This window comes from Rhipicephalus microplus, chromosome 2 (genome assembly GCF_043290135.1).
Source record: "Rhipicephalus microplus isolate Deutch F79 chromosome 2, USDA_Rmic, whole genome shotgun sequence".
Taxonomy (NCBI): Eukaryota; Metazoa; Arthropoda; class Arachnida; order Ixodida; family Ixodidae; genus Rhipicephalus; species Rhipicephalus microplus.
In genome coordinates this window covers 52,321,204-52,348,867 of record NC_134701.1, presented here as the reverse complement: position 1 = coordinate 52,348,867, position 27,664 = coordinate 52,321,204, and the positions used below count along the sequence as shown (strand labels likewise).

General features: G+C 44.4%; 1 protein-coding gene across 4 annotated transcripts in view; it reads right to left on the bottom strand.

Moving 5' to 3' along the window:
• Liprin-beta (liprin-beta 1) overlaps positions 1-27,664 on the bottom strand; it is a 216,149-nt gene that overhangs the window by 134,457 nt on the left and 54,028 nt on the right. For 2 of the 4 annotated variants that reach the window (XM_075886464.1, XM_075886465.1), the window contains exons 1-4: positions 25,889-26,614; positions 9,141-9,221; positions 8,200-8,313; positions 3,091-3,222 (exon numbers count right to left, since the gene is read on the bottom strand). In XM_075886464.1, coding sequence (XP_075742579.1) covers positions 3,091-3,222; positions 8,200-8,313; positions 9,141-9,221; positions 25,889-26,614 — 1,053 coding nt within the window. Of the gene's footprint in view, positions 1-3,090; positions 3,223-8,199; positions 8,314-9,140; positions 9,222-25,888; positions 26,615-27,664 lie in introns of those variants that run through there. The other 2 variants (XM_037422165.2, XM_075886466.1) reach the window with 1 other exon arrangement.

Here is a 27,664-nt window from a genome sequence, read left to right as displayed (position 1 = left end):
CGGCTAACTAGGTCTTTGTTGTGATGTATCGAGTTGTTCATCCACACTCTGGGTTCAAGTCTGGTTGAACTTAGAACAGCGGGACTGCATGTTGGCGGAAAAGAACGCTTGAACAAACAAACACACAGCATGGTGTGTGTGTTCGCACATTCTGCTGCATTTGCGTCCAGTCGGGCTGTTCAAACATGACATGATAAACAAACTAGCCCGCCAACGTGCTGTGGGTTCCGCACGTGTTTCCACAGCTGATTTTGAGTGTTGTGGTGACGACGTTTGATAATGGTAACTTACGGCCCTACTAAATGCATGACCTGACGACGAAAGTTTAGTCCTGAAGAAGTTGACCAGGGAGGCGCTGCTAAGCAAGACACCACACGAAAGTACGGCGTGAAGCATAACTCGATCAAGTGAAAACAGGTGAACTCAACAAGGTAATTTTGGGGTCATTTTTAGTAATGTCCATTTTGAAAAATTTGTTGCCGTGGAAAACGACATCGATACATGCGGTCCACTAACGAGCAGAAAAATTGTGCAGATGGTTTGGCTAGAGGACGACGACACAAAAATGAACCGCCACCGAGGACTACAGATGCTGCTGTGGGTCTTGCTCATGCGCTGCAGTTTTTAAGTTTTGTAGAAGAAGACAATATTGAAGAAGCAGAAAAATAGCTAGTTGGGCAAGTTGGAACTGCTCCATAATGTACTGTGCAAAAAACGGCTGGAAACACAAAGTAGAGAAAAAGGACAGACAAGCGCAGACTATCAACTGAAGATTCATTGCAAGACCGAGCCAACATATAAAGGAAAGGATAAAAAGCAAGCGAGGACAAAGGGGGAGGAGAAAAAGGCACGAGGGACCAAATAAACAAAACCGAGGGCGCATTAGGAACAGCACAAACGTCATGCAGCACCTAGAAAGCTCAACTCCTTATCATGTATGGCCACAGAGGGAACACTGACACATGACTCAAAAATCTTGTGAATATGCGCAGCCTCAATAAGTACACGCACTCTTTGGTTTTTATGCCGGAACAACACAGAAGGATCACCATACAGCAGCACGCAGCTGCATTCCCAACAGTGGGCTGCTAAATCAAGGCCGGAGTGGCCTTTCAGAGAATTAAAATGTTCTCTAAGTGTAACGTATAGAAAGCGACCTGTCTGACCCACGTATACAGGATTGCATGACAAGGGTATGGAGTAGACAACACCGGTGATACATGATACGTAATTATGAATATGACTAACATTGTTACATAATTATGAATATGACTAACATTGCATATATATGTTGCTGTCCATATATCTGATTGGCAACATGTCTATCTACTTTGGCCCATAAAGCTCCAATGTCGCAGCAAATCAAGAGACCTTAGCAGCTTTCAGCCTCTTTGAACAACAAACGCCCTGCTTCAATGCCTTGCACTGCATCCCAACACTCACGCTGCGCAAATAACGAAACTGAATCTGCATAAAAAGATTCATAGACAGTTTGCTAACTAACGCTGTTCAATCCGAAGCCAGTACTTCACACCATTCTCACGCGGGTACAATGACCACAGCACCAGGTTGCTCTCTAGGTATTATTGTAAGAAACTGTAAGATCCCTTTGATATGCCTGCGCTGACCTCTGGTGTTTTTGTAGGGTTTCGAAGGGGCTGGAAGATTTGGCACTGCTGGAACGAAGGCCTCCCAGAGCAAGAGTCATTTCGCAACTTTCCCATTAGGGAAGGATGCATGTGCCGCGGAATCATAAAAAAGGTGGATTGACGCAGCCCCTCCACCTCTGAGCATGACGATGACAAATTTGGCAGAGCAGGGGGCTGCGTTATTGGGCAGTAAGTCTGATAATTCAGACGACAAAGGTTTTCAGTATCGGAAACTTTGAATGTTCTTGTATGTTGACATCTACAATGATGATTTTGAACTCTGGACTCGAAGCGAGCACATCTTCTTCAGATTAGAAGGGCCTCCACAGATGTTGAAGGAGGAGGAAAGGTTGAAGAAATAGCATTTTTGCCTATTATGCGTAAAGTGTTGTTGGCAACACTTTGGTTGCACCAAATTATGTGTAATACAATTTGAAATGCGAAATAGACTATGAAATACCATCCTGCAAGCTCTTCATCAACTTAGCGAAAAAAAAAACACTTTCATGCTGCTATATTTCATAAAAATATACTTAGTAATACCATTCTACTTTCCTCCCCTGCAATTTCACTTTAAAATATTTGGAAAATATTCTCGAAATAGTCCAAAAATATTCTATATTAAAAAATATTCTATTCGAATTCCCTTCGCACCCAAAATTTTGCTATCCACACAGCTCTAGAAATTATCCTTGCTGAATTTTTCGGTATCAGTAGACTCAATTAACATTTCATTCGGGAGGATCTAAGTTGCAAGCTTATTGAAAATGTGATCAAATAAAATTTTGACAGGTATATTGTTCATACCTCAGTTGTATGGCTCAAATAAAAGCTGAGGTTGTGTTTGACATGAGCACATGAAAAATAATAAACACCCAAATTTTTTCCACCGACTTGAATAATAAAAGCACCTAGTGTCTAAAAGCCGCTGCCCATTCTTAGAGTTTATTTACATATAATTAGCATCGGTAAACTTGTTTCTTTAATGTGTGTAAGGACCGTTGATATTACATAACTTCTAGAGTAAAGGTGCTAGTGTGGGAGTACAAAGATCCCCAAAACTTGGACCTACTGCTGCGCTACAGACTTCAATGCAGCGATTAAAATTTCAGGACAGGAATGTGTGTGTTGTGGTTCGTGAAATCACATGAAAACATGTGCAACAGGCACATGTTTGATAACCTCAGTGAAAGATACATCACAGTCAACATGCTCCAACTGCCATAGCAGAAGTTGTAAAACTGGAGCCTTCACATGGTGTTCAACTTATTTCCTAGTTAAAACCGTACGTCAAAAACAGCATGTTTACAAGAGCTACCCCATTGTCAACTTGGCAATACCAAGTTGTAGTGAGGCTAGACTATAAATTTAAAAAAGAGACCATTTATCATGGAATATAATGTTTGTGGCAAGGGCTCTCTCGTGATGAAGACAAGCTCACCTCAAGTTTCTTGACCTTGCTCTCAAGCTCGGATTTCTCACGTTCAGCTGTGACAAGCTTGAGTTTGAGGGCAGGCACATCTGACAGTAGCTCAAGCCGGTCATTTTCGATCTTCTTCTTCAGCGTCATCTCCTACAAAAGCGAAGACGGTGCGCACTATCATGTCATGGCCAAGCACTAGTGCACATGCACGAGTGACTTCTCATTTCGCTTCTTTTCTACTTTCTGAAAATCTTTATCAAACAGAGAAAATCATTCCATGTTCACAATTTTTGTAAGCTAGCTACCATTTTACACCCTGTGATAAGCTATGATGGATAAGCAAATAAAGCTTTGTTGAGAAGTTTGCTCGCTTAAAGCCTGCACCAGTTTCGAGAGAATTTCTGTTCCCAAACTAATTTATGAACAGTTGTCTGCTATGACTTTTTAAGTAATGCATAGTTATAACTACTAAAGCTTAACAATGAAAAAGCACAAAAACAACAGTCGCACCTGTGTACAGAAATTAGACACCAGCGTGTACACTTGAGGCTTCCTCCTGTCAGAACATACACAGCTCACTCATGTCTCTACAAAAAACCCAATATTAGTGTCTACAAAATGGATGCTGTCCTAGAAAACACTTCTGCATCATGCTACAATGCAATGCCAGTTTGCAATCCGTTACAGCCACACGAACAATTCTTCTCTGATGACTTATTTCGCGATACAACAAGCTTTCAATGGCAAAAATGAGAGGCTACTTCTTTGAACGTGACTGGTTTGCTCAGAACACGTGACCACATCCCTAAAAAATAGTCTACTACATCTAACAACTGTAAACTTAAATTCACTGGCAGCTCAAAAGTAAAATTCAGTTTCTTAGTGATGGATTTAAAAATATGAACAATGTTACCTGCGACCTCCGCTACTACTATTTGCTTTTGTCAACGGCACTGTACTTTGCCGTTTTAATTTGTACAGTGATGCTGCCGAGGTCTTCTGATTAGGAACAATTTTTAGAGCAGAAAAATTTTCACTTTGGAGCACTTTGAAGCAGCAAAATTTTTCAATTAGGAGCTCTTTGGAGCAGGTAAGTTTAAATCTGGGAGCACTCCACAGAAGCTAACTTCACATGCCGTACAGTGGAGAAGCGAGTGGCATTCAGATTCAAGAACATGAATAATTATTTCAGGACTCTAGTGAAGAGTCAGAAAAATTTCGATTCATTGCGAATACCATGAAGCCAATAATCTTAGGAGCACTCCCTATTTCACTCAATGATGCAAAGATATTGGCGTAATGGCCCCGCCGTGGCACTCTGGTGGCTAAGGTACTCAGCTGCTGACCCACAGGTCGCGAGACCAAATCCAGGCTGCAGTGACTAAATTTTCGGAGGAGGCGAAAATACAGTAGGCCCGTGTGCTCAGATTTGGGTGCATGTTGAAGAACCCCAGGTGGTCGAAATTTCCGGAGCCCTCTACTACGACGTCTCTTATAATCATATGATGGTTTTGGGACGGACTTTAAACCTCTCATATCAGATATTGGCGTCATGCTACTGATCATAAACGTGTGCAGGGTTTGCAGCAAGCCTTTTGAGCGTGCAATAAGTGCGTGGACCTTTCAAGTAACAACCTCACCGCTAGTGCTCCTCGCAGATGATGTCAAATTCCATCTTTCGAACACGATATTGCATAACTCAACAGGGTGCTGCTTACACGAACTACACCAACTATAGCCACTCCAGGTGCTGATGCGGTTTCCGTGTTGTCAGTTATCTAAATGTGAGACAGACAATAATAGCACAGAATCTTTACGAGCAGTCTCATGATGCCTGGAGATTCCCACCCCTGAAACAAAGCAACATGAAGTAATGAATGCGATACCACAATGTTTATTTTTTAACCTTCAGCTACTGGCCATGGAAAGCAAGAGGTAGGCGCGTAACATGGCGCTGTCACTTCACAGTATGCCTTCCAACACCATGACTGTGAGTGATGGGCCCACTACTAAAAGCTGTGCGTATTAAAACCAAATTGCGGTTGCTCTGATCAGGACACATTCTTTTAGTAATGCGATGACATCTTTTAAAAAGAACGCGAAAAATTCCAATTTGAACCCTAGCACCTACGAGCTCCAAAAAGTAAGGTCTTTCAGTTCCATTTACCGCAAGAGTGATTACAAATGCGGATTTGCTGATGGGAAAAATCAGGATAAACCTCTTCTAGATAAAGATTTATGCATTAAGTAAATTTCAGGAAAAGTCTTGACGCATTCCCATCGTTCACGTGTTCTTCTGCAAAGGTGAGGCATGGAACATTAGATCACGATGTCCAGAAATAGACTATCAGGCGGCACGCATGCAGTTATTAGTGAAAATTGCTTTAGTTACATGCAGTGCGACTCTTCAAGCTATTAGCAGCGTTCCTGAAACGAAATGATGCGCCGCCACAATTACATGCTACGAATTGGAATACACGTCATGAGCCCCTAGCTGTGAATAGTGAATTTTGGCATTGAGCCAATAAGCACAACAGAAGTTTAGGGGTTGGACAGGGTACATGGGTTTGGAAGCTGTCTGGGGAGCAGGCAAGAATGCCTCTTGTAGCAAGCTTGTAGCAGCCAGAAAGACATTTTGAAGCAGGCTTGTAGCAACCGAAAAAGTCCTTTCGAGCAAGTTTAGAGCAGTAGGAACATTCAGAGCAGGTATAGCCCCGCTCGAAGCACTTGCGAAACAACAATTTTTCAATGCTGCATCTTTAAAACACTCAACTGAATAATTCTAAGTGCGTAGTTGTGACTTTAGTGGCCCTGAGAATAAGCTGCGCATGTTTTTACGTGCCGCTACGGCTATTGCTGGTGACAAACACTTCTGAATCCAACTTCACCACAGTTTGGTGAAATTTTCGTTAATATTATCTGGATGACGTCTCAAATCTGATTTGGCACAGTTGGCGCAGGAGTGGAATCGGAGGTCGTACCAATTAGTTCCCCAACGCACTTTACTCGAGTTCATTTCCTCTATGTGGGGCTCTGTTTCGTGTTTCCTTCCCTTCGAAAAACAATGTTCGTGGTGCATAAGGTTCATTTCTGCTGTGGCATGTGAGGTCAGGTATCTTGGGTACTGCCTGAGGAAAGGTCTGCGTACTCCGGTTATGTCAAGACTGTTCAGGGTATTCAGGTGCTCCATGGGACATTGGAAGAGAAACAATATGATTATTTCATGGTGAAATGTCTATAGCGCGAGTCATGCCGAGCCTCAAAAAATATAAATGTAATAACTCCTATGCAAGATGCTTGCTTTGTGAAAATAGATTAGAAGCCTATTTCTTAGTCTCTATGCACATCAAGTAAGACATTGTTTTTCAGTTAAATGAATCGTGTTATGATCACAATGACTTTGCATTTCTTCTGGAGGACCAAGCTCACTCTGAAGCTTTTGCAGATGTTGGCTGAGCTATTGACTTATGCTTCAAGTAACTGCTCAGTAAAACAATACTTCGATAAACCTCAGGTATTTCGACAAAGTCGAATGCCTTCTAGGAGCTTGCTGCTTTTGCCTATGTCGGTGGACAGCGTGCACACAAGTATTGCCTGTAGACTTCGACGATCGCACTGAAGGTCGCCTCTCCGGTGATTCCAACAATGCTCACAAGATGGCGCACCGCCACCCAAGGCATCTGTTTTTGATGGCCTGCACGCACGCCTCCTTAAAATAGAATTGAAAGAAAGGATAGTGAAGAAAAAAGTGTGTTGTCATAACTGTCTCTCTCGCAGGAGGTTACAAAATGCTACATGGGGTATGGGTAGTGGGGGAGAAAAGAATGTGAAAGAAAGGTAAAGAGGACAATGTCAGTGGTGTTTAGTCTGGCTATGTGTGAACACGCGCACCTCCGAGTCGGAAGGAGAGAAAAAAGAAAGTCAGGCCCAACATCGTTGCTTCGTAAGCACGGCAGCACGTGACAAGTTTTTACGATGAGTGTTACGCACGGGTAACAATATCCTGCTACCCCCTCACCTGCCTGCTCTCCACACCGTCGAAGAGCGTCCGATAGATTCATGTCAGCTGTTTACAAGCGTTAGGCATTTGAGTTGAGGTGGCGGCAAGTATGGCAAAAAAGGGCAGGTGGTTAACGTGCCGATGAACATGGCCAAGACCAGTGGCGGCCACGGAGCATGCCCGACAACAATGCCTTCGACAAACACATCTTGCGCTGGCTCGTTAACAGGCCTTCCTACAGAAATGATCTTGCCAAACAATGCCCTGTGCACCTCCGAGCAAGCTCCTCAAGCATCAATCATTTTGTGGATGTGGCAGTGACGTTTTTTTTTGTAATTTATGAAGGTAACATAAAGGCGTCTGTTGTATGATACTGATTTCTCAGTTACATGGTGAATTAAATTACTCAGAAGAGATTATGTAACCTGGCAGAAACAGTTGACAGAACATGAATTTCTTCTAAAATGCTTATTTCCCCTCTGCATGAGACTTTTAATCTATCGGGTGCCATAATTACTCAAATGTAATGCACGCCTTTTTTTTTTCTAGAATTTTTCTAATTGAAGTTCGCTCTTGCATTACAATCGAATACTGAAATTAACGAAATGCAAGTTTTCTAAAAAGTGCAATAAAGCACACAATTCTTATATTTTTGTTTTATTTTTTCTCTCCTGGATCCAATGAAAAGTTCCCCCTCGCATAACAGTCAAGCAAGTATGGCAACTTTGTAAGTCGCAAAAACTACTACGTGCTGGAACATTTAAATAGAGGCTATGTTTTCAGACAAAGTAAAATAGCTTTGCCAGAAATTTCACGTCTTGTTAACTTTTGCTGCATATTAAAGAGGTTTACGGCATGAACACTGCAATGTCTGACAGCTATTTCAGACATAGCTGTGCTGATTGAAAAAAAGCAAAAGGACATGTGTCTGCTTTGTTTTTCTGACTAAAGGTTTTTTTCAAATGATCTTGAAATCCCCAGATGTCCAAAAACTTTGGAGCTTTACTGTATAAGGAAGCGTCTTCTTTTTTAGTTTTTGGCTTTCATAAAGACATGGTAACTGTGATAAAATGACCTATGACAGCTGCCAATAAAAAGACCAATGACAGAAGGAGACCGCTCCTGACCTGCTTGAGCAGCTGCTCAGTCCGTTCAAGCAGGAGCTTCTTGTCCAGCAGAGATGACTCCAGCTCAGCTATCTTGTCCTTCTGCAGCTCCAGCTGGTCACTCAGCACACTCACCTGAAAGTCAAAAGGTTTTGTTCTCATGTCACAAACTGAAAACATTTGCCTAGCACAATGCTTCTCTGAAACTATAACCTGTCATCACTGATTCTTCACAAAGCCAAAGCACGATCGCTGCCCACTGCAGTGACTGTTCCACCGTCAATATATAAGCTAGAATCACTTGGCATCATCAAGTGGCCACTTCAGGTTTTCTATTTTGACACCAGGCAAGCGTGTCACCCTCAGCAGAGCCACCTACACTTTGTTGAAAGAAAATGAGTGCTGAACTTATGGTGCTAAGAATTTTAATTTATAGTCATACAAAAGTCCACTGCAGAAGTGATTTGATAGTTTTATAAATTGCTGCATAACGTACTACTTGCGTTAAGAGCAACTTTTTTTCTTCATTATATTAACAATGCATTTTGCCTGTACCTTTTGGTCTAATTTTTTCCTAACTAAAAGTATGAAATTGGCTGTATTGCACTGCGCCCCCAACCACTCAAAACACAGATACAGTCCTTCTCATAAGAGATCTGTTCATATCTTTGGGCACAGTGAACCACTTGAATACTCATACTGCTCTCCGAGCCCTCTATTGCTTGCACAAGGCATAAATCACCTTCAGTAATCTTAAATCTATCTCGGTGGCCTTGCATTCAAGTAATACCACACAAAACCAAAGATTTACTGATCTAGAAAACGGCATCTGGGCACCAAATTCCACTACAGCTTCTAAGTTAAATGTCATTTCTCTCAAAGTTTTTCTCTTAATATATGCTGTGCTATGGGGTAAGTGCCAACACATAGAGTGCGTGCAGCATCCTAGAAGCTCTAAGTACCTGCAGGGCTAGATTTTCTTTCTCCGCTTCCAAGTGCGACATTTTATCCTGCAAATCACCATAGTCACCTGACACTGGTGTCTGAAAAGAGAAAAAAAAAAAAAACAGCAGCAAATGAGAGATAAGAGAGGTACCACTGTGACAGCGATGTTATCACATCAGTACAAATGCTCTAATTTTTCAATTTTTTTTTTTACTCTACAGCTCATTGTATGCAAAACAGAGCCTAGAATGCAGTCTTCCACTCAAAGGAGCCACGGTTCACCAGAATTCCACACAATTAACCTGCACCACAAGCGTATCTGATGCAATGCCCTTCTGCAGACATCAATTCTTCAAATGCTCTGTCATATCTTTTTTTTTTACAATTCTTCACTTAAGTTTCAAACAAGAAGTCCAGTTTTGGAATTCCAGTTTTGCACATTTCTACATTGCATGATACTGTGCTTCTTTGGAAATTCATGCGATTCACAGCTGCTCTTGCTGACAGGAGTGAAAGTGCAGCCAAGCTGTATTGCAGCAGGTTTTTGCTCTGCCTTTAATGCTATACACTGGTCATGAAATTAGCTTGTATCATAAAGTAAAGATCACACAATTTGATTAGTTGATTACACAAAGCACACGAGATCGCACACAAGTGTGATACTAGCAATTCATCACTCGCCCATTCTTGCGACTCTCAAACAATGGACAGGATGTTTCATAAATAGAATAACAATCAACTATAAAGAAAGAAGACAATGTGCGGGAAATCGTTGATGCAATTCTTTTACATGGTCATGATGAGTACATCAAGTGTACACAAACACGATACTGTATTTCATTATGCAACACCTCCCCTCAAGAAAAAATCACAGCATACCCATGGAGTGAATGATGATAAGCGGGTAAAGCTTCTGAGGAAAAATTATCGGTAAAACAGTGACTCTTCAGTGAAAATTTGCCCACAACATCATTAAGAAAGACGTCAGAAACAGTGTCTCTATACACATCGAGATCTTCGTGGCGACATCATGCAGCTTCGACCTCGCAGACTCTTCACACAGGGATTCTGACTGCGAGCATGCACTGCCGCCACTTTCCGTGCCCTCCACTTCACAGCTTTGTCTTCCGTACTGCGCAGTGCTTCGAGCAAAAGAGGAGGTGCGCTCCCTTCGAACTTCATCGAAACATCTCGAACAATCGAATCCATCCATCTAGTGATCGCTCACCACACTATGCGCTCCCATACAACTGAATGGAGTGAGCATTTCCGTACCACCTCGTTTTTTTATTCATAAACTATACTATGCTAGCGCCTTCTAGCGACATCCTATGCAATTTTATCCTACCATGTATCTCTATGGAGCGAGTGCCACCAATGCCATCTAGTGAGCACTTCACGATTTAAATGAGATGGCTACAGCAACGATCTACTGAGAATGGAACGAACCACGGCGAAAGGAGCTTCGCCCCTAAAACTCACAGGGTCTCTTACGCATTGACTATATTTAAAAGTGAAAGTTATCAACTTTTTCATACCAGTCTATGTATCGATCCTGCTATGCCGCCCTTCGAAAGCTTCCTGTGCCTAACGTGGTTCTACACTTATCTGGTTTTTCATTGCCTCCATGACAAAAATACGTTTGACTAAGCTACGACACCATGAGATGACATCAGCATGACACCACAAACCTTAGTATTTGAGACATCATCATGACATGAGATGATTATTTGCACCACGGGATGCCAACAGCTGCCGATATAGGACGACACTGAAATTTTGCATTTCATGAGGTATCTAAAGATTTTGCCGGAGAACCAATTCAATCAATCCTTTATTTGCAGGCATCAGATACAAAAATACCAAGACTGGTTGAACCCATAGCCAAAGGCTAGTAGAGGGTCCAATAAAAAATAAAAAATCAGATTTCCATGTACAAGAGGAAGATGCAAAAAAGTGTACAGATATAAACATTATACATTTTAAATTAAACAAACCTACAAAGAAAAACAAATGTATCGGTAATCGCAGAGTTACAATGTCCGGTAAACATGTAAAAACAGTAAAACAATGTAATTTCATGCATTTTTACACAAAGTTAAAAATTACATGTTTAACCTAGGGGAAAACTGGTTTTAACAGGTTTCAGCAAACTACTAGCAAGCAAAAAAAAAAAAAATGACATCCTGACTGATTGTTCACATCGAATCAACATCGCTCAGACTAAGCAAGTATTTTTTAAGCACAGTTGAAAAATTTTCTGTTTGTTTTATTTTTGCTGGTAGTTTATTCGACTTTTGCTCCTTAAATCTGCAGCAAATATTGCCCTTGTGTAATTCTCATTGGGGAGAGAATAAAATTTTCGTGTGCTTGATCTCTAGTCACACGAGAGGATGCGCAAAATAAAGAAATATGAAATAGTAGGTTGTTTTTAACTATACTGAAAACTTACGTGGCGATTTTCAATTAATTTATTTTATCATAGGGAAGATATTCATTTTTATAAACAGAGGTAAACTAGGTTGATCATGACGCGAGTTGGTGATTATTCGGAGTGCTCGTTTCTGAAGCTTACGTACAGGTTCAAGATAAGTTTTGAACGTCGCACCCCACGATTCATTACAACTTGTGATATGGCTGTAGATGAGTGTTAGATATAAAATACGTAATGTGTTAAAATCGAAATGACGACCCCTTTGTGAAAGCGCATAGTAACCCGAAACAAGCTTTGCGCGAACAGTGTTTATTTGCCTAGGGCAAATTATTTTCAAATGTTACCCCAAAATATTTAAACATGCTGGATTCGTCTGTTGGAAATTAATCTATTCGTAAATCTAGTCATTCAGCACTAACCATACTTTGACGAAAATGTAACTAAGGCAAGCCAAACTTAGAAGGCGTGTTGATAAATCAGACCCCTCACTCATGGGTTGATCTACTCAAAACCATTATAATTCAGACTCGGTCAAATTTATGCTCAGTATGGTTCATAAGGTTTACTGAGATTTACAAGTCTGTTTCAGTCTGAGAAAGCCATATAGGGTAGGACAACTAAATATCATTACGCCTGAGTCAGATGGGTCACCAATCAAGAAATGCAATCTGTGGGTAAATTTGAGCGAGTTCTATTGACTCTGCAGACCTCTGCTGACATTTCACATTTTTGTTATGCTTAATGTTAATGAGTTTGCATTGCAAAAATGCGCTTACTTGAATTTTCAAGCTTTCTAGGGAAAGCTTGAAACGGGCACTATAAAAATTGAATTCACACTTCCTTACTTCACTCAAGCAGTAAGATTACCACAGCTATGTCTGAAGTATTTCTAAGAGCCTTGCAGTGCAATTATCTCTTAATTTTGTGTTCATATACACTATACAGTGGAACCCCTTTATAAGAGACCAATAGGTATAAAAGACACCAGAGAGCCAACAGTAAAATACGGGTCGATAAGAAAATACGGGATGATGACGTGCTGGTCAGGACATAAATAATGCCCGCATCCTCGCGAGCATCAGCACTTCTGGTGTTGCTAATACGCATGTTCCAGTTGGCATCGTTGCGAAAGTGCAACCAACTGGTTATATAAACAACTGCAACTCTTCACCATATGTCTGCGCGTGTAACATTTGTACATATCTTTCGTGTCATTTCATGACGTGCCGATCATTCCCACGTACGTGGGATCTGCCGAATTTTCGTTCACTGCATTTAACTATTATGTGGTAAGGTTTACATGGGGCTCAGATATGCCTTCGAAAGCACTATAGTTCTTTAAAGGGTTTGCCGTTGTGCCATTTGTCTGCCCACAATGCCAACTGCAGTTGCGGCCCATAATTTTGCCGCAGACCATTGCTTACAGACGCATGATATGTCACATAAAAGAAATAGCTAAAGCTTTTGCTATCTGTAAAAATGGTGATGATTGTGTTATTGCACCATCGATTGCATTACTTGATTGCAAGCTGATGTACAGCAGCAAGCACAGGACCGACTTGACTGGCGGAACATGGGAGAGGCCTTTGTCCTGCAGTGGACGTAGTCAGGCTGCTGCTGCTGCTGCTGCTGCTGATGATGATGATGTACTTGGAGAAGAAGTAATTATGCTACATGTCTAGTTTTTTGTCCTATTCGAAAGTTGCGCACGCATGTTATGTTGCTCTTTCTTCTCTTTTCTGTTTTACTTGAATAAAGTAACCAGAATACAGCCAGCGTTTGTGTCGTTTAGTCTTTCTTTGTGAGTCATCTCTGTGCTTTTCTATTATGAAAGAAAAACAGATGAAAAGACAACTTGCCGCCAACAGGTACTGAAGCTGCGACCTTCAAACAATGCCTCTAGTGCTCTACCACTGAGCTATAGCGGCGGTCATCCCTCTGTACAGTTTACCGGGTATATATGTACATTTTAACATGAGAGCGTCAGTCAGCACTGAATGCTGCCCTTACAGCAAGTGTGGAACCCTCTTTTTGCCTGTTGGTATAACGTAGCATCTGATATAATTACGAGCTAGCAGCTGACCACGGAAAAAGGAAACTACTCAGGAAAGGGCCTGGCGTCAATATCTATCAAGCTGCACTGAAAACGAAAGTCGGCCATATAGACTGGGTCTATTCCCCTCTCTTGTTTATATGTGAACAGCGCCGTAGAAGGCATGTTGCTCTCTCTGGGTCGAAAAGCATGTGGGCTGCGCGGGGCCTGTGCCAAGACAATTCGAAAGGACCAGAACGGAACTCAACACACTCGGCCAGCACACTACCGCAGGCAAAATCATTTCGTGCTGGTATTCTACTCTTGCGCCGAAAGAAGTTTATATGAGCATTGTGGATTATACTGTAATATCTTGCTTTTATTAGCTCATGTGACAATATAAATATGATTTATTGTACCAGCAAAATTATTGTTCTGACTACAAGTGCCTGCAATTTGCATAGCTTTTCTTTCAATGCTTTGTCTTTTGTGGCTCATTTAATTTTTCTTTATGGGCTTTCAGTCAGACTGCTTGCTAGACGGGGTGATATTGCCACATAGTCGTGACGTCAACAAAGGTAACAGTCGACATGATAACAAAAAAACTCTTTATTTGGCCAAACTTGTAGCCAGAAAACTGAAAGTCAGACAACAAATACACACTGGCTTTGATGGCGGCGAATAAAGCATTGCAGTCAATTCAATGATCATTGCTGGGTTGTGCATATTTTAAATATCACGCATCGAACTTTCCAGATTTATCCCTGGTGGTCACATAAGCTGAAATAAGTGTGGCTGTTCGTGTCCTGCGCGCCATCTTAACAAAACGATCTAGTGCAATCATGAGAGAGAGAGAGAGAGAGATAAAGATGCAAGGAAAGGCAGGGAGGTTAACCAAACGCACATCCGGTTTGCTACCTTGCACTGGGGAAGGGATGAAGGGGAGAAAAGTGGTTGTAGAGAGATAAGAAGGTATACACAATCACGAGCACACTCGGACGAGCACACACAGTCTACAGGCGGTCGCTCAGGTTTGTTGATTTTAAGTAAAGTAGGAGTGCTTTTAGTCACTTTCTGTGCAACTGAGGCAGATGCCCAAGGTCCTAGAATCTTCTGCACACAAAATGGTCTGGAGTCAAGTTGATTCAAAACCATCCGGAGCTGGCATCGCTGTGTGTCGTAGCAAGCGCAGCTGCACAGGACGTGATCCATGGTCTCTTCAGCTCCGCAGTAGTCGCATGTAGAGGTGTCTGCCATACCAATGTGAAAGGAGTACACCTTTGTGAATGCAACACCCAACCAAAGGTGGCATAACAGTGTCGCATTGGAGCGGGAAAGTTGTGATGGTAGCTTTATCTTGAGCGAAGGATCCAGTTCATATAATTGACACCTTTGGAAGCTGGTAGACGACCAGAACGTGCGTGTAAGATCTTGAGCCAGTAGCTTCAAATATTTAGAGGTGCCAAGCATTGCTGACATTCTTTGCGGGTTTAAACCATGCACATCAAATTAACACACAGGACAAGGCTCCTCTTTAAAAAAATTAGGAACAGATGCTTAAAAAAATATAACCTGAATAAGAAAATATGCATGCAACACAAAAGAACATAGCAGAGCAAGCACACAAATCTAGCCCACAGTTCCTTAAGGAGCAAAAAAAGGCTTCACAGGCACCATATGGATGACCTCTGGGCGTGCCCGGTGCTGCTGAGAGTTCATCGTGCCATCATGTATAACCTCGCAGTCGAGTTCACCGATACTACGAAATACCCTGTACGATCTAAACTATTGTCGAAGAGGCTTCTCACTAAGTACATGTCAGTGTTTTGGCATCTAGACACAACCACGTTGATCAGGCTGATATTCTACATGGTTTCGTCAAAGGCTGTAACAGCGGCTGTCAATCTTTTGCAGGCTCCAAACGCACAGTTGGAGCCTGCAAGTTGTCGAAGTTTCTTACGTCCCAGACGGGTAATGTGGCTTTGACAAAATTGCTGGGCTCCTTTCATAGACCAGCTTGTACGGTATCATTTGTGTCGTTTCTTGCATGGCCATGTTGTATGCAAAGGTCATGTAGAAAAGGATGGCATCCCACGTCTTGTGTTGTATGTCGACATAAATGGCCAGCATGTCGGCAATGATCTTGTTCAGGCGCTCGGTGAGGCCATTCTTCTGTGGATGGTACACTGTCATTCGGCGGTGGCTTGTCTGGTGGTGTGAATGATTTACTCGAGTGAGGACAGCAGTAAGTGCCTTACTACTATCGTTGATCAGGACCTCCCGGGTGCTGTGATGCAGGACAATGTTTTCGATGCAGGATTTGGCAAGCTCAGATGCGCTGCCTTTGGGCAGGGCTTTTGTCTCAGTGTAGCGGGTGAGGTAGACAGTAGTTACAATGACACATTTGTTTTCCAAACTCAAGGTTGAGCACCGCCCCGGTAGGTCCATCCCAATACGCTTGAATGGCCAGCGAGGCTGCTTGATGTGCAGCAGAAGTCCAGCTGACCTAGTCGATGGTGTCTTCCACCCCTGACAATCTCAGTAAGTCTTCATGTAACGATCAACGTCATCGGCAAGGCGCAGCGACTAGTTTTCATGCTTGTGATTTGCTGCAAGGTATTAAAAAACGAGAGACGACACAGGGTAGGAGCTCGGAAAGACTAGCAGTCATTCGCCACATCTATCAGCTCTCTCATTGAATTAAGAAAGTTATGTAAAATTTTGACGTGCAAGTTGTATTTTCAGGACCAAACAAACTAAAAAAGGCTATGCAACAGAGTGAATGATTCTGAAAGCGGAAGGAACGAAACAGGCTGTAGTGTCAAGCCTAGAAACAAATTTGTCCAATGCTCATAAGGCCTTGTTTAAGGCATCCTTCTCTACTCCAATAAGAAGTAAGTAAGCCAGACTGGAAAGTGCATTAATGAGAGACTAAAAGAGCGTAATTAGGCTGAATCACTGCTAATGCATTCTGGTCACTTTGCTTTCCACTGTACAGAATGTAAATGTACAGCAATGCTTTCCGACACAAAAGTTTTGGTGTGATCTTTCAATCAGACAGAGAAGAAAATTACGGAAGCTTTTTACATGCATATCAGTGAAAGGTGCATTAGCATGCTCCCTATCGCTCTCTCTAAAAAAGAAATGGGCTTCTTGAAGGAAACCGTATCACCGAATATGTAATTCTTGACATGTTTCAATGATATTACTTGATGCCTTGGTATGTTCATTATTCGTATTTTGTTTTTATAACTGAATCCTTCCCTCATTTTGTGTTCATTTCTTTTTTCTACATTAAGCTGTCTATGATTGAAATAAAGTAGATGTTAGCTTACACATCAGTCTGCATTGTATCTCAATTTTCATTACTTGAAGCAGATCACAAGCATGAAGACATGCCGACTAGCCCCCATCACTTCCTTATTAGCAACCAGTAGTACCTTCTTTGTATTTTGGCAAGCCTGCGGAGAACACTCAGGTGTCCTGCCACGGGGTCATCATGCAGGCCTTCAAGAACATCTGGTCGACATGCGGAAGGCACCCCAAGAACATACTTAGCTCGACGTGCCGAGAAGTTCTTCTTTTGGAAAACACCTACTCGCAGGAGAAGCAACGCCCATGCTCGCTTAAACATTTTTAGGACACCAGCGCTGCTGCCCTCAGCTATTTCATAAGGCCACAAAGATCTGGGTCGGCTCGTTGTCATTCAGCGGAGTCGTTAGCATTTACGGTTCCCAAGAAGCAGTCATTATCTTGGTCATCCTGCAGCGGTGTGTCGCCAGGGGCACACGACAGGCAGTCGGCATAGAAGTGTTTGCTTGTGGACCTGTGAAAAAGGTTAATGGCGAATTCTTGAAGTCTCAGGCTTCACCGTGTGAGGCAACTCGAAGGTCTTTTCAAGTTAGCTCGCCAACACAAGGCACGGTGGTTGCTCACAACTTTTAAGGGCTTGCCATAAAGATGGCGGTGAAACTTTGATGTTGCCTCAATGATGGCCAAACACTCCTTTCCTGTTGTAGAATAGTTGACTTCTGCCTTTGATAGTCACCAGCTAACAAGAATGATGACCCTTTTCACTCCGTCAGACCTCTGCACAAGAACAGCGCCGAATCCTACACTGCTCATGTTAGAGTGTGTTTATGTTTCGCCATATCTCAAAATGAGCAAGTAATGCAGGCATCAGCAGGCGTTATTTTAGTTATTGAAATGCTTGTTCTTCAGGCATTCTCTACTTGAACTCAATGCCAGTACTGAAAGGTTCGTTAGTGGCTTGGCGATGTGGGCAAAACTTTTGATCAAGCACCTGTAATACGCACACAGACCAAGAATTCAAAGCACGGCCTTTTTGTCCGCAAATGACGGGCATTAAGCAATCACAGCTGTCTTCTACAGATCGGGGCGTACTCCAGACTTCTTTATCACATGGCCCTAGAACAAGAGTTTCTCGTGAAAGAAGTGGCAGTGTTCTGGCTTCAGGGTAAGTCCAAAGGTCTTCATTTTTTGAAGTACAGCTGAGAAAACCTTGAGGAAAACATGACATCGTCCAGGTACACAAGGCTAGTCTGTCACTCCAAGCTGACCAGTACTGTCTCCATACATGTTATAACGTCGTGGGGGCTGAAAAAAGACAAAAAGGTGTGACCTTGAACTTAAACAGGCGGTCAGGCCTTATAGAAGCAGTCTTTTCTCGATCTCTCCGGTCAACTTCAATCTGGCTTTGAAGAAAGTCTGTTGAAGAAAAGTAGTTTGTGTGGTGAAGTCGATCCAAAGCGTCATCTATCAGTGAAGGAGGATACACGTCCTTCTTCGTGACGTTGTTCAGGCAATGATAGTTGGTGCAAAAGCATAAGGTTCCATTTTTCTCCTTCACCACCACCACGGGAGATGCCTAAGAACTCTTGGGCAGCGGGATTATGTCGCCGATTAGCATTTAATTGATTTGTTTCATTACGGCTTCGTGTTTTGTCATGAAGACTCAGTACAGGGTCCAACGGACGGGTGAAGAACTTTCTTCTGTTATGATACAATGTTTCATGAGTGGGGTCCATCGGATTCTTTATGACGATGAGAAGCTATCCTAGAATTTCACGAGCAGGGCTTAGATTTTGACTTGCTCGTGCTTTCATAGGCTCAGATTGACGTCAAAACTTTCTTGGAAACATTCTTGGGAAAGCAGGTTCAGTAGACTAGGCAAGGATGAAAGCGTTGCTGGTTTCAACAATTTTTTCGATGTAGGCGGCAGTCCTGTTTTACTCACGTGCTTTTACTAGTTGCTGAAGGTTGTGGGCATCACTGTTGCTTTCCTTGCTCGTAGCTTGGCTATTAATCTAGCAACTCAAATTTCACGGTTGATCAAAAGGTGCCAATCGCCTTCAACGACGCCTTGCAGATTTGTTGATTTCTGAGAGCCGACAAAAATGCCGACGCTGGAGCAAGGGGCAATGATGATTTTGACTTCAAGCCCATTCAAGGCCTGCTTTCTTGACAGCGTATGCAATCGTAGCACGTTTTCTGTAAATAGCACTATCGACTTGGATTTCAGATCAATGAATGCACCCTAAAGGCCTATGAAGTCCATACCAAGGATAACATCTCTTGAGCACCTTGCGGGAAACAGTCCATTGTTAATGGAGACTCTTGCTGAGCAAATTCCCTTTGGCATTGCGAGGTGACCAGCAGCTGTCCGAAATTCGGGGCCTTCCTACGTAGTCTTGACTTTCCTTAACTCCATGACGAACGGCCTACTGACGACAGCATAGTCTGCTCCGAATCACGGCTACTATGACTTATTTCACTGCTTCAACATTGCGCTGTCTGGTCCTGTTTTTCCTGTTTCTGTTCCTGTTTTTCCTGTTTCCCGTTTCCTGTTTCGTGCTTTTCCTGTTTGTCATGTATCACGCTACCTAATCATGTAAATACTGTAAATGAACCTTTTTAGATTCTAGCTTCGTCTCCTGGGTTCGTCTTCGCCCTGACCCTCGGATGGCTCCGAGACCCGACAAAGTCCCCCAGTCGCAACAGCCCGGCTTCACCGCAGTGGTAGCATAGTGGGTGGTGGTCAGGGGCACAACAGATGTTGGTCTTCCTTAGGGCATATCGCTGGCTTGCAGGTGGGCAGTATGGTGTTGGTGGCGGTGGAGTCTGGTGGCAGAACTGCAGTGAGGCAGCGTCCTGACACGGCCTTGGAGAAGCATTGCAGCAGACTGCAGCAGCGTAGCTCATAGCGTCTGGCTCTGGCTGAGGTGCTTTGGAAATTCAAAGCGATTGCTGAACTTCCTCGAGGAAAATGTAGGCGATCTAATCAACTTGAGGCTGCAGCAAAGGCAATAACTTGCGCAGCTCCTTAGTCGTGATTGTGGTGATCATTTCCCATAAATTATCAGTGACTAATGAGTGCGCTTCGATGTGGCATGTAAGCAGGGCTAAGCAACTGCATAGCATCATCTGTATCTCAAGTAATTTTTCAATTGTTCCAGTTGTGGCATCAACAAAGGCAACAATTGGTATGTCAAAGAAGAAACCCTTTATTTGGCCAAATCTGTGGCCGGAAAACTGAAGGTCAGACTACAGCAATACACCCTGGCAATACACCCTGGAACTGAGTGTAGACCATCAATCTACTAATCATCGCTGGGTTTCCTTGTATTTTACAATGGTCCAGCTTTATCATTTCGAACTTTGCAGCTTTATCATCGGTGGTCACCAAAGCTTTGGGATAAGTGGGCTGTTGGTATACTGCACGCTATCTTAACAAAAAGATCTACTGCAATCATGAAGCTTTTCAAACTCAGAGGCTTTATTTGTGCCAAGCATTGCTGAATTTTTTTGTGCGTTTAAACCATGAACATCAAAGTAACACGCATGACAATATGAAAAAAAAAAAAAAAAAAAAGAACGGTACAGCCTCGCAGCCCTAAAGAGTGCACATGCAGGGGTGAGAGCGGGCTGAGAGAGTTTTTTGGAGCAGTTTTGGGAGCAGGAATAATGCAGTTTTGGAGCAGTAAAAATGGAATTTCGGAGCATCATTATTTACTTTTAGAGCAGATTTCTCGCGTCACACAGTACTGTTAATTAGAATTTTCGCTCCCTGGTAAACACAAATAATTTCAGTGGTTTTTACTAAGCATGCAATGCTATTGCATCAACCAGACTTAGCCAAATTGGTATATATTAAACCTTACAACATCAAAGCCGAAAGCAAAGCAACTCAAAGAAAAAAAAAACATGGGCGGCGCTTTGGACAGCCACTAGACCTCAGACGAATGAAAAAATTTTAATGTTAAAACGTTGCAATGTTGCTGAAATGTTGCAATGTTCAAAGTGTGATTAAAACACCGCATCCCACATGAGCAGCAACTCAAATTTAGAGATGAGCTACTATAATGACTTATCTTCACACTAAACCAAAAAAATAAAAGTAAAGATAAAAGTAACAAAAAACTTGCGTTTGCGTCATTGAAGTGCCACAGCCGACATGAGAAGAGAGAGAAAATTTAGATGCGCTCACCGCGCCATTCCTAGGCAATGAAGTGAAAACTTTTTATTCTGATAGGAATTATTGGTCACTCGACGGGTTTTCGCCATCGCCGCCATGCTCCGCGCAAACTACAAGTTGGTAACATTGCCTGCGCAACGCACGCGTAAAAATTGTGCAAGCTGGGGTGATTAGCTCTGCTCAAGCAGAGATCAAACAAGGCGGCCGATCTCTGACAGTAGGAGGGCGCACGCGATAGTATCCCACTACGCGTTAGACGTGCCGTCAAATTCTCAAGCAGAAAGGACGCCACCCGTCTTTAACGAGCATGAATAGATGCGGAGGAAAGGGGGGTCACTCGAGCAGCAGCCCCAAACTTTGATTCTAATCAATGGCGTGGATGTGATAGCTGGAACACGCGCCATCTGCAAGCATCAGCGCAAGGCTCATAAACCCTTCTACCTGGTGCACTCTCAACGGGAAGAGATGGCGCGATAAAAGCATCTCTTCCTGGAGAGGCCGCACTTATATTAAACAGCATTTTGTACTGCGTCACGACGACGAATCCAAAAAAAGTTAGCTGTCAGCCTTCGTATAACGGGGTCGTGATGGCGAAGGCAGCAGCCACTGTTTTGACAAGTCAACTTTTTATTTCGGCGAACTTGTGCCCGGGAAAAGAAACGTCACTCTGCAAGCAACACACGCTGTAGACGGATAGCAGCAAACAAAGTGTTGGCCATCGATAATCTGCTAAGCAGCAAAATGCGTCGGCATTTATAGATGTGTCATCGTCTTTTTCAGCGTTATCGCTAGCGGCCGCGTAAGTTCCAGAACAAACTCTAATGTACGCTATGTGCACGTCACCTCATTGTAAAGTTCTAAGATTATCTAGATAGTTTCCAGTCATTCGGGCGTGGTTTCCACAAGGCACCTTTATACGCGTAATGGGGCGGTAACAAAAATAGAAAGGAGCGAGTGCGGCATCGCCATTACAACATTACAAATTGCTGCTATTGCAGTCATTGCTTCGCCGGTGAAACTGATTTTCATTTTTTTTTTCAGTTTATATGGTTCGACGGTTAACAGAGCACGTGCATGAGGTGCTCAGCGGTTTTTCGGCAATAGTGCGGCGAGTTTTTTTGCAACACCACCGCTTCTTTATAGTTTGACTAACAGCTTTACATGCAGTCGCATAATGAAGTACGAACACAAACACCACCTTAACAAGATCCATGCATTCTGTTCACGTGTCAAATCCATGCATTCATGAACCAAAATACCGTACTTACTCGCATAATTTGCTCACCCCTTATATTTTGCAAGCTTTACAGAAAAAAAAAAATTACTCGCATATTTTACGCTCCCCGACCCACCCGAGCCAGCTCACCGGCGCGCGCAAAGAAACATTGGCCCTTTGGGGGCCAACGCAATCAAACGGGCTGCGAGTGCGAAGTCCCTTCTTCCGAGGAATTCCCCCGAACTGGGGTCCCTCGAAGATCGTATCCGCCGGAACTGCTCGATCGTTTGCCTCCCTCCCCCTACCTTTACGATCTCTACCATGGTAACGTACGGCCACGGCCAACGTTCAGCATCGGAGGCGTGCGAGCGCCTGTCGCGCCGTGGAGGAAGGCTTCCTGCATGTGTCGCGCCAAATGTTCCCTTCGTTCTCTGCATCCGCGCTGCAACGCGTGGTTGCAGCGCGGATGCAGAGAACGAAGTTGGAGGTTTCGCCATGTATCCGTCGCGTTTTGTTGCGATATTATATGAACACTATCGGCTGGATTTTGCCGTCGGCGTCGACGTCACTCAACGTATATATATATATATATATATATATATATATATATATATATATATATATATATATATATATATATATATATATATATATATATATATAAGGAAAAGAAGTGCATAACTAAGGGCTCGTTTTTCCGTGTTTTACACAATATTAATGAGATCTAACCGACAACAATGCCAAGGATTGCATGGGGGAAGTTATTAGAACAAATGGAATGTAAATAAATAGAAAGAAAAGAGGGTGAAAAAACAACCAGCCGTGAGCAGGAATCGAACCTACGACCTTCGAATAACGCATATATATATATATATATATATATATATATATATATATATATTATCATGTAAGTGAATCTTCGTTTTATCTCTCTTACGAACGCGTCTCCTCACTGGCGAAGATCGGCTATGCGGACGACGGCGGGGGGCCACCTACCCACGAGAAGCCCGCCGTATACCTGCTATCGACCTCGAGTCTTTAACAACTGATAGCCGCGGTGGGATGCCATCATCAACTTCTTACCCTTAACAGCGCCTTTATCTCACGGTGGGGAGGATCTTTAGTCTTGGCTGGCCTCGGGCTTTACCTGGAACGATTATGTTGTAGTTACCTGGCGCACAAAGGTCACTGCAATAATTGCAGTCTCCCCTTGCGAAAAGCGCGCGCTTTTCAGACACAGCGAAGTAACAACTGAGACGTTTATTCACGTGCATTTGTACCTATGAGTACGTTTAGTGGGTGATTTGTGCGTGAGAAACGCTGGGCACGTTTAGATCTGCTTTCCATTATGCGCGTGACCTTCCAATTTGCTGCTATTGCGTTCATTGCTTCGCCTTTGCGGCAAAGCTGTGACTTTTTTTTTTACTGTATTTTCGAGAAGACCTACGATAATTCTGTATACAGACCCTTTCAAGGTATACAAACACAGACCCTTGACGACATTCGGTTTTCTCCCCTGATGTGTCTTAATAGCATCGGTGGACAACAAAAGCTTTAGAAAATAGCCCGCCGACTTTCTACAAGTTCCTTTCCTTATTTGGCAAAATATATTCAAGTAAATGTTCTTTTGAGCAACACAAAAATTATAAATCATTCCCTAGTACTTTACCCACATTTCTTTCACGTGAAAAACAAAAGAGAGATTTTTCTTAGCCTTGAAAAGAAATCGAACACGTGCTTTTAGTTTCGACATAAGGAGCTGGTAAATTAGGTGACCGGAAGTTTTTGTGGTACAACGCCTGTGACCTTAAAACCGTCTATACGGCGAAATTCAAGCTCGCAGTTGCGATGTTTGCCAAAGAAAACTGGAACCATGCGATCGCGAAGCACTTCAGCGCGAATTTCAACGCGTGACGATCGGCACGGGAGAAACCAGAGTGAACGCTTGCTATTTACATTTTTTTGTTCTGCCGTTGAAGAAGGTCCTTTATATTATATGCGAACGCTTAGGTCCTTCGGTGTCGCAATGTTGTAGGGCCTAGTTTCTCGTAGCATTGTTGGAAAGAGCTTCAAGAAAATGGAGCATTCAAAGGCGCCCGACAGAACCGAGGACGATGCGCTTTGGGAGGGCAGCGGCCGCGGCGATGATCCTCAGTCAGAACTTTCGATCAGCGATTCCACGTGACCGGATCTGGTTAAAGTACGTGCTAATTATGTTCAACAACAATTCCACTTCGTTTGTGCATTAATTTATTATTTTAGTGTATATACTGCACGCGTTAAGACTATTGCACACTATGTCGTATGCATTCCCCCGCGTTATTTGCGCACCCCTGTTGTGCGCATATCAATTACCTGCTGTGCCACTGTCCTCGATTTGCCTCAGCCAACGCACTTCGGCGACTGGATGATCAGCCTCTTTCTGTGCAGCTGTTATTGAAGCCCCGCCACATCCCTCGACAGCCCACAAAGCAGTGAAAGCCCTCTCGTGTTTTTTTTAAAGAAGACAGGTTTGTGTGAACGCCTCTGACTTGCGGTGGAGTTCTATATACACGCTGCAGTGAATTTATTGTCTCTCCCCTGTTTCTTTTCCTCCTCTTCCCTCTTTTTCATCTTTCTTGTCCCCTTCCCTAATCCCCCAGTGTAGGGTATCCAACCGCATGCCTTTCTGGTTAACCTCCCTGCCTTTCTCCCTTTCGTTGCTTCCTCCCTTCTCGGAGCCCCAAAATCACGAACAAAAGTGCGCAAAGTATGCGAGTATATACGTAGGACGTGCCCAAACTAATTTGTTATGGACACGGTCGCGTCCTTCTTTGTGTAGCCCACGCGAGTTGCTCGGTCGATGATAAAACTCGATTAAATTTGGCATTGCACACGCAAATTGCCGTTTAGGCGCAGCGGGTCAGATTGGCGCAGAATGCCCATTTGGCGCAGCACTTCCATTCCCGCACATGCGATGACCAGCAACATTGGTCGTCGCATAAGCAGATACCATCATCATATAGCGGCATGTACTGACTGTTCATGCATGATTATGTAGAACAAATGACTACCCCGCGGTTAACAATAGTTACCATTACACAAAAACAAGATGTGGCGCCCATGCATCACATATTCGCAGTGCTTCGCGCCAGGGAAATCGAGAAAAGGGGGAGTGGCGGAGGCAACATCCATTGCCTGGTCATCACTAACACATACATACATACATACATACATACATACATACATACATACATACATACATACATACATACATACATACATACATACATACATACATACATACATACACACATACATACACACACACATACATACATACATACATACATACATACATACATACATACATACATACATACATACACACATACATACACACACATACATACATACATACATACATACATACATACATACATACATACATACATACATACATACGAAACCGTGGCTGGAGCAATGCTGGGCCTCTCCAAGAACAAGGTAGACATTCAATCGTGTTGTCAGCTCGCAAACTGTTGCAGCTGTGGTAATGCCACATTGAGTAGGTCCCATGACAACCACCACCCTAACAAGGTGACGCACCTTGCAACGGCCCCCGCCGATCCAAGACTGGCAGGCCGAGCCACGAGATGCCGAATGCGGCTCGGCAAAGCAGCGACCGCAGGACGACGGCGTCCAGTTCGCAGCAGCGACGCCGCAGCAGCATCCACGCCTACGCTGCTGCTGCGAGGCCCACGCGTGGGAGCCACAGCCGTGAGCGCAGTGCTGAGGCGGCGGAGAGCAACAACACGGCGTGGCTGGAGGCGAGGACGCGGCCGCCGCGATCCAGGGCTGCGCGGCAGCTGCCATGACAGCGAGCAGGTGCGGGTCGCACGCATCCAGGCTGCGGCGCTCCTCGACCCAGGGCTGGCGCGCGTGCGACGGAGACCTGCCACGCTCATGGTCCGAGCTACGCGCGGGACGCCGCCGCCGCGGGGGCCTGCTGCTCCTCCAGTCGGCACCGCTGCTCCACGAGTCGGCGGCGGCGTCCGAAGGTCGCTGATGCGCCGCCGGCTGGGGCAGCGGAGTGGGCGTGCTTGTGCCTCCGTCGTCGTCGTCGTCTTCGTCGTCCGCGCCTCCGCGGTCATCTAGGTGGTCGAGCCGGCGGCGTGCTTGAGACCGCTGCAGCGACGCCGACCAAGGTGTGGAGTAGCCCGACGTGCTGGGCGACGAATTGGCGGGGTCCTCACTCATCATGTCGACGACGCCGCCTACTTCGGCCCACGCCCGCCGGCTGAGGCTAGACTGTAGGGGCGGACCGTAGTACATAGCACTGAACGGCGCCGCTGGGCATCGTTGATCGTTTTCTTGCTCCACAGCGCCTCGCGGACTGCTGCGCTATGGCGACAACCGTCAACAAGACTTCAGGCTACTGTGCCTTCCAATAGCCGTCGAGTGGGCAGAACACTGTGTCAGGTACCCGAACTGCAGTCTTTACGAACACGGTCACCTCTAAGAACCTGTCGTCGATGCACCAGGGACTCGCCAAGCGAGCCAACGGTGTATCGGTGCCCTATCTCAGCATAAGGGAGGACATACAAATCGCATCTGCATTGTCGCAATGGTTGAGTTCCAGTCGGGCTTAATTACAGATGGGCGCACTCAATGATATGACGCATATTTCGTCTGCGGTTCATCAGCATAGAGCGTCTAGGTCATTCGGTATCCGTTGGAGCCGTTGCTGGGATCTCACGCGCGGTCGATGTCATCTCACGATGGGTGTGACCGCGCTCCATGTGGGGAATCCCCCGCCATCCGACGCAACGACCGCCGCGTCGGGTCTTCAACCTCCTCGTGGGCAAACCTCGCCAAGTGCGGCGCCATACACGTGACGCTGACAGTATCCAGTCCAACGTGCGCCGCCTCTATCTGCTTCCCACTCGTATCAAGAGGCTCGGCCGCACGATTCGCCGGCTTCCGCAGTCTTTGGGAACCATAAAAAGGAAGTTATCGTCCAGTGCAGCGTGGAAGAGCATCTGAAGCCGGGCAGCAGGCGGCGTCCAGGCGCCTCGAGTCGATATCGGTCGGTTCGTCGGTTGCGCGTATTTCGAAAAGTGCGGCGAGCGTGGAGCACGCGCGACGTCGGCCCTTCGGGTGTGAGGGAGGGACGCCAGTACGCAGCCGTTCTTCTCGCGGGCGAGGGTGGCCGCTCTAAGTTTAGACTGCGCGGGGTCCACGCTCCTCAAATAGAACCCCGGATCATCCTCGCCAGCCTCACCTATCTGCGTGTTGCACAACACCGTCCACGTGTGTATATTAGCTATGTAACGAACGGTTGCCAGTCCGAGACGACCAGGGGCAGATCGCCCGTGCAATCGC